We start from the raw sequence: 10,575 nt of genomic DNA, 5'->3' as shown, positions 1-10,575 counted from the left end.
GTCACGGTCATGCGTGGAGCGGCACTACTCACCTATGATAAATGAACACTCCGCCGCAGACGTGCATTCCGAAATAAACTGCCTTGTATGCTTTTTAGCTTGCTTATATATGGATTAGCTTTATACTATGAAGCAGTTCGTGGGTGAGTACACAGCACTGCGCGTAATTTATAGCGAATGTATGAAGCCGAGCAGAAAGGCAGCCTCAACAGGTGGAGCCGGATGCAACCGGGCTGCCCTGCCGCAGCTGCTGTTGCTGCTGCTGGCACTGCCGCAGTGGATACGCTTCTAGCAATTGTGTTGTTTTTTAACATCATTTGATGAGTTTCTTCCCCCGTGCGTCTGAAGAGGTAGGGGGAAAGGGGGTGAAAATGGACGGCCAGACTCCTACGGCAGCAATTGCTGCTGCTGCAGCAGCACTGAGTGGCGCGGATCCTGCAGGAGCAAGGAAGCAGCTGGCTCTTCTTTATCAAAAGTTACCTGTGGATGACCGTCGCTATGTCTCAGAATCAGACAGAGATGAGATATTTAGGCGCCTAAGGAAGGACAACCGCATGTAGGCCAAGTTCCAATAGTGGCGCAGCACAGGCAATTTTCGCACGCCTATAATCTTCTTCAGCATCTGTACTTCCATGTCTCTATGTAATTTCTCATGCTTTTGCATGTCTTCACCTTTTAAGCCTCCTTCTTTAGAAGGGAGCGCCCAAGCTGCAATAGCTTCGTGGCTTCCTCTTCAGCCTGAACTACCAGCAGCAGTTCCCATCTATGAGGCGGTACTCCCCGGCGTTTTTAAGTATGAATTGCCGGGCGAGTCGCCATTCGCTCGCCGTCGCTCTAGCGTGCTTGCATGCTGTAGGGGGAAATGAGTCATTTAGTGATGACGCCTTTGAGGAAGGACGCTTGGTGACTTGAGGTATGTGTCTGTTCGTCTGTGTCGTTCAGGTGCTTCGACTGCAGCGCCAGAAACCCCACATGGATCTCTCTAACGCATGCAGTATACGTCTGCCTTTCATGTTCCGGCAAGCACAGACGGCTGGGCACGCATCTTTCCTTCGTACGGTGAGGCTTCTGTGGCAGCCTTGTGGCGTATCCTTTGGTGTTAATATCCTTCAAGTTGGCGGCTAGTCACACAGTTGGAGGCTTAAGCTTGGTGTGGACTGCACATTTGTGGATTCCGGAGCTACAGTCTGTCCGTCGCTGCAATCTCGGCCGGGTATGTTCACGTTTTGCTGGGCTTTGTCGTGCTGCGTGCAGCTCAACGGAAATGGACAAAATCTACCCGGAGCAACTGTTTCGAATGGAGCTGGGTGAGTGTGCTTAGGTGTTTTTGATGCCTAAAAAGTAGCTGTCGCGGGCGCTACTCACTTGGAGCCTCCCTGGGGCAGACAGCGGTCGAGCAGCAGCAGCGAACGACATAGCAGGACGGTGTAGGTGTATCGTCATACCCGCGTATGACGGCTTACTAGTTTTAGGAATGCAGAGAGTTATGAGGCAGCCTTTCGTGTGTGAATGCATTTTAGGGGGAAATCGCCGAGCCCAAGAGTTTCTTAGGGAGCAAGGGTATGGATCAGAGGCACTAGAACTAAAAGAGAGAGGTTGACTGGCGCCGGATGTGGAGGACTGGGAGGCTGGCCATGTGCCTATTTAGGGCATCTGCTGGCCGCGGGGGAATCCTTCGCTCGTGGGTTTGTGTTTAGTAGTTGTTGCGTCGTGATGGGAGACACTATGTGGCGTTGCCTCTTCAGGGCGGACTTGAGCCAGCCCTTGGACTATCACGGCAAGTTGGCAGCGAAACACCGACAGGTGTTGGATGTGAGTTTTGTTGTTGCTCTTCCCTTTCCCTGTAAACCACTGGAGAATGCTTTCTAGGCGCATTGCTCTGTTCATTGTACGGGCAGACGCTGATGCAGATGCAGTACTGTTCTGGTGCAAACTGGATGCCACAATGTCGACAGGTTTATGCTGGGTTCAAGGAGAAGTTAAGGGCGTTTGTGTCCGCTGCTGCAGCGCCTCGTCAACAGTGAGATGCAGTCCATTGGATGGCTTGTCGGAGGGCAGCAGGACTCGTCAGCGTCGCACAAGACAGGAGCTGCAGCACAGCAGCAGCAGCAGCAACTGCAGCAGCAGGTACGCGATGCGCTGCATGGCTCTAAGCAGCCTGTGCAGCAGCAAGCACAGCCTGGCCCCGCGGTTGTGCCAGTTGCAGCAGTTGCCGCGGTGGCCCCCCCGGCGGCCCCTGCGGTTACTGTAGGAACTGGACGAGGAAATGTAGTGGACAATTCTTTGGGGGGAAGCATGAAACCCATGGGCGCAGGCAGGGGTGTTAGGAGCCGCAAGCTGGAGATGGACTTCGATTTTGAGAAAGAAGCGGCTCTGCTAGCGGCGAAACAAAGGGCAGCGGCGCAAGGTAGGGCCATGCACGCAGTCCCCTTAGCTTATCTGCGTACAGGGTTCCGTATGCATATGAAGTCTAGCCGTATCTGTATTCGACAGATTGTGGAGGCATCGAGCTGCTCTGTATTTGACACGGGGTGACGAAGGTCTGCTGAGGATGCAGCCCAGCTGCAACAGCTGTCCGGATATAGTTTGTCTCGGATTTGTTCCTGTGGTACAAGTGCGCGTGATTTCTGTTTTTTGCAGGATCGCCTCACACTTCTGGGAGTTCTTCCCAGCCGCCAACGCAACAGCAGACAGCAGGGCGCGGCGGCTTCAACAGCATTGGCAGTGAAAGCAGCAGTCTTCCTAGGGCAGCAACAAACCCTACCTTCGGCAGCGGCGGGTCCACGGGCCTTGGGCAAGGTGCTTCTGTAGGAAGTGGGTATGGGTCCAGCAGCAACCCTAGCCGTGGCGCATACGGGAGCAACAGCACACGTTTTTCGGGAGCGAAGAGCATCTCCTCAGCGCAGTATTTTAACCAGGAAGAAAGGTAAGGATTGCTGTATGCAATGAAGTGTACAGCCCCTACGCACCCTACCGAGGCCGGGCGCATGCCTGAGTACGTCACTCCGCAGGAGCTTGGTTTTGCTGGGGCGTATACCCAGAGATGGTTTGCTGAGAGGGGGGAAAGGGTGGGGGGCGGGGGGTTCCTTCTTAGATGACTCCAGGGTGCTTGCTGCTGCACAGCCCTGTGACTGTGTTTCTGCAGCTCTCCCCCAGTGGCCCCTGTGCCCGTCGACCCCTCGCGTAGGGCCATTGGCTCGGATGAAGTTTTTGGGCGGAGCAACAGTGGCAGAAGGGTGAGCGGCTTCACTCTAGATGTGGAGCGAAATTTGATTGCGTGAATGCTGGTGGGCGCACCATAGATGCTTGGGTGCCTTAACAAGCATGACCTATTCAGTACCGGCGTGTTACAAGCATTTGTTTGAAGTGCTTGTGAATCATTATGAATGCCAGTAGTCGGTGAGGCGGTGTTTCTGACGGGTGCCGTTGCAGGGTTGGGAGGACCAAAGTTCTGCTCGCGTGGAGGCCCTACGCATGCATGCACAGCAGGGATGGCAGCAGCTTTCTCAGGCAGGTAGCGAAGCCCTTAGCAAGGCGCGGGAGTGGCTAGCTGGTACATAAGTGCGGCAGGAGGGCCAGTCCGTACTACAGGTCAGGCTTCAATCAAAGCCCCTCCTCGGCTGATATTTCCAATTTCAAGAAGTCGATGTGGACATTTTCCGTCAGACTCTCCCCATTTGCACCGGTTGTAACTTTCCTCTCAAAATACTTCGACTTGTCTCGTGTAAAATCCCAGTTGTCTTTGTAGATATTGGCTACTCCGTCGTTTCTTCGGAGTAGCTGTAGCTGTAGCTGCAGCTAGCTGTATAGTTCTGGGGGCGGAACTACGTTACGGCCTTGATGTCTTAGTCCCACGGGGATAGTTTAATTGTTATGGTTCCAGCGTCGCTCACAGAGAGTGTGGAAAGCCAAGCGTGGATGAGGTGGAGCCCATTCCCGAAAATGCATATACAGAAAGTCCCGGCAATGGCACTGAAAAACTAATCGTAGGATCCAGGAAGAGCACGTAGGAAATGTTCAAGTATAGCTACATGGAAGTGGTACTCAGGAACCTATCAGTGCTGCTGGTATTTTGGATACTTCATTTGCATTTACGCCGAACTGCGGCATCTGCGGTTCTTCGTGGGCTTGTCCAGTACCCAACAGCAATTTTGCTGTCTTGCTGCAATTACAGCCCTGAATAATTCTGTTCACCGTTGAGAAAGTTATTAGGCAGCCATGTTTGAGAGTACGAGGCCATACTTGGGGGAGGGGATGCTAGTAACTTGAATCAATGAGCCAGTGAAAGAAAAAGACAGCACGAGCTCCACGCGAACAAGTACTGGGCTTCCTGGTTCGATGTTCATCATTTGCACCTCTAACGGAGCGGGATGCGCCTAAGTCTAGATCCCGTATGCAAAAGATAACTGCGGAACGTGCTTTGCCGCAATTTTTGTTATGGATTTATTTTGTTTCTTCCATGCATCCGTGGCCAGCTGCCACTGATTCCCAAACCCTTGTAACTTCGAAGTCCTGGATTTGCTCGCGGCAGAATCTTCACGAATGGGGCTTTCTTGCAGGCCTTTTGTTGTACGCTACAGAGCCTGTAGGCGTTCGCTGAAATCACTACTGTATTACAAGCCCACACAGCACCTTGTACTCAGGACAAAATCAAGCTTCTCTCTAGCGCTCTGAGCAATAGAGAGCCTCAAAATACTGAATTATCGTGGGGTTCGTCTTATTTGCAAGTCTGTTCAAGAGCATATTTGCAATGACTGCTCAATGGCAAATGCCCAGGGCTGCCACGAACTTGCCCGACAAGGCGCTAGCGAATCGGCATTCCTTTGTACTAACCTCAGGCATCGAAGTAGACTCATTTTATAACGCATGGATGATTAAGACTCTCGTTGTTGAACATAGTTCAAACCAACGAAAACGTGGCACTATTAGGTGAGCCTGTCCGCAACGTTGTAGACGAGGTCACTGCCTCGAACTTTTGATTCGCTGCCTACAAATCCATTCGGTGTTTTGGCTCGACCCTTCTGATAGACAAAGGAATCTAGAGGCCTGCTCCTTTCAGAAGTCTTCAGACCGCAGCGTAAGTTCGTGACGTGCACAAACTGTCTGTAGGCACCTGCTGTGCCATCTGCAGCCAGGAGCCAATGGCTGTCAATAGCTTTCAATTTAATGCTCTCTAACTGTAATTAGTTTTCTTGCTGTGACGTACGTTCCTCCCTCTACCTATGGCTAGCTTGGACTCGCTGCCGACAACTCTTTCATTCTTTCCAGATTTTGGGGCTAGGGATCCTTTTCGGGCTGACAGGACCTGAACTTCACGCGCTCACAACTGGAAAGGCTACCTGCGTATTTTCTCAGTGGTTGTGTTGATCACACTAAAAGGCATCTCCCAACCTAGGTGCAAAGCAAAGCGCGCCGTATTGACCCATGGCCGGCCGGGGCAGCAGCGGCCGCATGCTCCCGGCAGCAGCAACAGCAATTAGGAGAAGCGGAAGCTTGTGCCGCTCGTCGCCCTCTTCACTCCATTTTTCTTTTCCTTTTTTGTGTTGGGGGCTCTTCTCGCTCTCGTGCATTTCCCCCCTCGCATCCGTCTTGTTGGGCGTCCAGGTGCACTAGTGGATGCGCTTCTTGAGGAAGAGAGAGGACGAATGCGCTGCGATCTGTCTGAAGTTGGTGTCTCTATTTCAGCTTGCTGCCGAGCTGGTTACCGAGTGCCCTGTAAGGTGTGAACAGTTGGTTACACTGTTCATGTATCAAAATGAGACTGGGGTATGCTTTAATCTGCAGTTGTTTTGCAGCAGGATCTGCAGCAATGCAACTCATGAGAGGCCCGTCCCCTTTCTCACTAGTCCCACTGGAGCTGGGTCATCTGCTGTGAGGGAACTCTTATAATAAGCCCTTCGACTAAAAACGTCGCGACGGTCCTCAGCTGAGATCAGCAACTTGAGTTAAAAGTATGACTTGAACGGTCATCTTGCTAGTATCTACCGTAAACATATACCGTCCTGCTCTCACAAATACCAAAGATGGCCATCTCATTTGGAATACGTATACTGTAAAATGATACCGTTTTGTACTTACAAATAGCCGCACGCTTGCCATCGTGAAGATAAGCCATAACTGGAGCGTTCATCTAAGCAATGCAGGAACAAGAAGAGAAGTATGAAAGCTGATGAGATTCGCTGTTTATCCAAGCCACCCTTGCGGTATGGCGGGTTACCCTCCATGTCCCCAATAGTGATGTAGCAGAGCACGCTGTCGGCATATAGACTAATATGAAGTCTATGATTACTGGCTACATCGGGGACGCTACCCCGTGGCAGACATTCCTGCGGAACTGCCCCGGCGCAGATGAAGCGTTCATGAACGCGCGCTGTCGAAACCTGCCACTCCTTCGCCAAGCGCTGCGGCACTGATGCCTCGCCAGAAGCCTGCGAACCACAAAATGGTGTGTGAAAGCATTGCCGCAACGCGCTACAACCTGTTTGAATATAGCCTGTCTGTGGCCGGTGCCATCCACAGGCATGCTGATCATGCACGCGGGTGGTGTCGCACGCGCACCCTCCCAATGTAGAGGAATTGTGCGAGGACCGCCAGCATGGTTCCAGGCCCTCGGAACGCGCGCTAAGGTGAAAATTTGGGTGTAGGTTATACAGCATCGAATATATCTCTTTCGGCAGTGCGTAGTAGTTTCAGCAAGCCGATTAGGCAGGGGCGCAGTATACTTCGGACAGATCCAACACTCTAAATGCGCTGTTTTCTCAGCGTGTGCAGATCAGAAAGCAAGACGAACAGCGAATGCGTCAGCCGGGAGTCGAACCCGGGTCGCCTGCTTGGAAGGCAGGTATCCTAACCGTTGGACTACTAACGCAGCAGGCGCAACAGTACATTGTACTCGTTGTCAACGCACGCATGCAAAGGAGGCTTGGGTATGCTTGCACGTGGGGTTACCTTGCAGCAGGAGTTGCAGCGAGGTTTACTACAAGTGGGAGGCAATGGAAGATTCTGTAGTCTCACTGGGGGGTGACTGTTGCAAAAAAATATGCCCGACGGGCTACAGCTGCAACTAACAATTTGAGTTGGGTGGGGAGACACGCCAATGGCAGTTCTACTTATTCAAAGATGTCACCCTGCCTGAGCAGTACCGGGCTATACTGTCGGCTTGGCGTGCTCTAAGTTGCAGGTTCGTCTGCTAGCTATCTAAGGGAAGGGCAGCCTGCCATTTAAAAAATAGTACAACAGAACCGATCAGTAGTGCGCTACGTTGAGGAGTAATAGTCTTCGTTTAGCAGAAGGCTCGCGATGGACTCGAAGGTTCCGCGCCGAGGTTTTGCTTCAAGCTTCCCCTGCGAGACGCTCGGTACCAGGCTCTGCTGCTGAGAGGGATTTACGGGGTGGGCATGTGGGAATTAGGAAAATTGATGGCATGAAAGAGAGAAGGCGTCATGAATACCCCCACATAGGAGAATGAGGAGAACGCTTCTTTCCGTTGCCACCTGCAACTGTACTATTCAAGTCACTTCCACTATTTATCCTGTCGTCAGCTTCCTCCGCCTTCTAGGGGAGCGCAACTCTCAGGTGGCACATAGCACCCAGAACAATATACCCTGCTAGCCGCCAGTTGGGTTCAATTTCCTAACCTTTTTACTTTGGCTCAGCATTACCATTTACAACTCTTCGCAAGTTGCAATGGAAGGTCTCAGACACAACTATTTCCATTGTCGGTAACGGCGGAGGCTTCAAGCGCGCCCAAGTAGCCGCCGTTAGTTCAGAAACAATCGCGTAGTTGCCTTCCCGAAAGGAGTCTATTTCTTTGGCATTCATTTTGCTAGCATCTACCGTTTAACACTAGGCAAAGGAAGAACAAGCAGGGAAGAAGCACGAGGGAAAATGAAATTCGGGGTTGGCCCAAACCTGCTACCGCCTGTAAAGTTTGGCGGGCCACCCTCCAGCCCCCAATACCAAATCGGCAGAGGAAGGAGGTGCTGCATAGACCCATCTGAACTCTCAACTCGCTGGATGCACAGACCTCCCCACCCCGTAGCAAACATTCCTGCAAAACTGCCCCGGCGCAGAAGGAAAGAACTACAGAGCGCCCTTCCAAAATCTGACTTACCTTGGCAAAGCGTCGGTGCACTGCTGCCTCACCAGTAGCTCGCCAGCCGCAACAGTTGGGGAAAACCTAGTTGCATCTCGCCACGAGTTTCTGGAATATAAGTTGCCCGAGAACGGTCCCACGGGCAGGCATGCGGCAAACTCTCCCAATGCGGAGGAACTACAAATTTTGCGGGTCGTCAGGGCAGCTCCGCGTGATTCAGTCGCACGCAGGAACGCACATTTGGATGTGACGTATACAGCTCTTACGGAACTGCACAATATTGTCAACAAGTCGACTATATAGCGGCTCATTGTAGAAAAGACATATCTAGCCCAAACTCGGGTGTTTTCGACGTGAGGCAGCATGCGCAGACAAGAAAATAAGACTGCGTCAGCCGGGAGTCGAACCCGGGTCGCCTGCTTGGAAGGCAGGTATCCTAACCGTTGGACTACTAACGCGGCGTGCAGGCTCTCTAAATACGCAGACAAATTTTCAAAAGGTACTACAGGTGGCTAACATCTTCTGGGTCTGTGAATGGTTATGGTGTAATTTGTGGAAGGTGCTAGGGGAGGAACTCAATACTTGTTCAAGCTGTGCACAGGGAAGGGCTTGGTTTTGTACCACGATTCCGCTAATGCGCGATGCCAACACATGCGCTGGGGTATGGCGACGATGTAAAACGTTGATCTGCGGCGTGGATGAAAGCGTTGGCTGATGAATCTGTACCCTTCCTACTCATGCCAGCATAAGTCACGAATCAATCAGTTGTAGCATTGTCTGCCTGACGCTGATCCGCGCATTTGCACTTCTGTACAAGCTCTCTACTGAGGGCCTTGATTGATTGATTGATTAGCTACTTGACCAACTGTAATGCTCGGCAGTGTATTCATCATGACTTCGATGATGCGTTTTTGCATATTACAATACAACCCCGCGACAAGCAAGCAAGCCTGCCTTCCACATTGGCCATGCAAGCTAGAGTAAGTCTGGATACCCTTTAAGCTTGTGAATACACCTACCAAACAGGAGCAACAGCTTAGTCATGGTAGTTTAGGGGAAACAACGGGGCGTTGGTAGTTGTTTTTTCATGAATTCCGGGGCTGCGTTCATACTGAGTATGCATGAGACTACGCATTTGCACCACCCGCGGCATGCGTTGCAAGGAAACCAGAGGTTCGTAAAAGCACAAAAGCTTCTGGGTTATGCAAGCAATCAACCTCCTGTGCCTCTGTAGAGGGAGCGGAAACCCCCCCACAAGGAGAAGCCAAGGAATATGGCGTTCGGATTTGGCCGCTACCCCTGTACATTCTCGTGGACGATCAGACGTTTGCCGGCCTCGAATAGTAATGCAGCAAAATTATCGCTCGATTACCTCGAGTTGCCGCCCCTCAAACTGATCTGCCCACGAAAGGGAAGCGATTTGTTTGCAGAGTTGCTGGCAGCAGTACAACTTACCTGTAATCCGTTCTTCCGTACGTTTGCAGTTCCCCGAATGCCAAACTATCTCGGGATTCTCTTTCAACCTGCGTATGCCCTTTTGCCCGTTACCGGATAGCAGACGATGAGGCATGCTGTACATGGAAAGAGGGTGGGAAGATACTAGGCGGAGTCCGTCAGGAGACGGCAGGTCCACCCGTATTTGTGGGCATATTGGCTAATGAAGGCCAAGCAAACGCTTATCAGTTGACTGGGATGATACTGCATGCAGCTATAGGTGGCTTGCTGTGGTTGAACTTTAGGGTTGCCTTTGCGCGAGGAGTCACAGCAGTAAGTGCCAAGCCAAGATGCTCCACGCCCCTAGCAGGGACCGTCGCATAGTCAAAATACCTACGAATCCCCAAGACGCCGCTGGCCTTCCCTCGAATATCCATGTATGCTGTGTAGAGCAGCGCAATGGCGTGCAGCTTGCGGAAAGAGGAAGCAACAGCGTGCCGAAAACTGCAGCATCCCAACTGCTGGCTCAAGGCGACCCCACATGGAGCTCCCAAGCCGCAATTTGATGCATGCTCTAACACACTAGGCTGTTGTTGAACATTTTCTTGGCCATCAGGTGGCAGGCTGTGTCCAAATAGAAATGCATGTAACAACTGCAGACAGAGCATGCTACAGTTGCCAGACTAGCTTTAGCGCTGTCCAAGGGGACGCCCCAATACGAACGTTCCTGGCTTTACGATGCCAAATTACAATCGACGCCACTTTTAGGATGAGTCTTTGTTCGGATAGTTGGGGGACATAGGGGAGACCAACCCACTTCCATTGCAGACGTGCGAGCAGCCCAGTCAAACGTACCATCGTCTGTCTACCGGGACGCCCGAAGAAGCAAACCCACCAAGAGCCAGCCCTTGTGCCACTTCTTAACTAATTTTTCCCCTGCTGATGGGCAGAAGGCTGCCAGAAATCCAGCGGGCAGCTCTTGGGGCTGCTTGCGCGGCCGACGGCAGCGGCTGCGACAGACGAGCCGCAGCAGCAGCTGCGGCTGC

At 52.1% G+C, this 10,575-nt stretch overlaps 1 protein-coding gene across 1 annotated transcript; it reads left to right on the top strand.

The window, feature by feature from the left end:
• Positions 1 to 371: 371 nt before the first annotated feature.
• EAH_00050260 (ARF1-directed GTPase-activating protein, putative) lies at positions 372 to 3,561 on the top strand (the record flags this gene model as incomplete). The annotated part of the gene is made up of 9 exons (XM_013394294.1): positions 372 to 556; positions 943 to 1,059; positions 1,255 to 1,307; positions 1,521 to 1,560; positions 1,746 to 1,812; positions 2,008 to 2,407; positions 2,641 to 2,926; positions 3,146 to 3,236; positions 3,433 to 3,561. 9 exons carry the CDS (start codon positions 372 to 374, stop codon positions 3,559 to 3,561), a joined length of 1,368 nt encoding a protein of 455 aa, XP_013249748.1.
• Between the last annotated feature and the right edge of the window lie 7,014 nt (positions 3,562 to 10,575).

This window comes from Eimeria acervulina, genomic scaffold (assembly GCF_000499425.1).
Source record: "Eimeria acervulina Houghton genomic scaffold, Eah_scaff835, whole genome shotgun sequence".
Classification (NCBI taxonomy): Eukaryota; Apicomplexa; class Conoidasida; order Eucoccidiorida; family Eimeriidae; genus Eimeria; species Eimeria acervulina.
The sequence above is the reverse complement of the archived record's forward strand: the minus strand, read 5'-3'. Positions and strand labels throughout refer to the sequence as shown.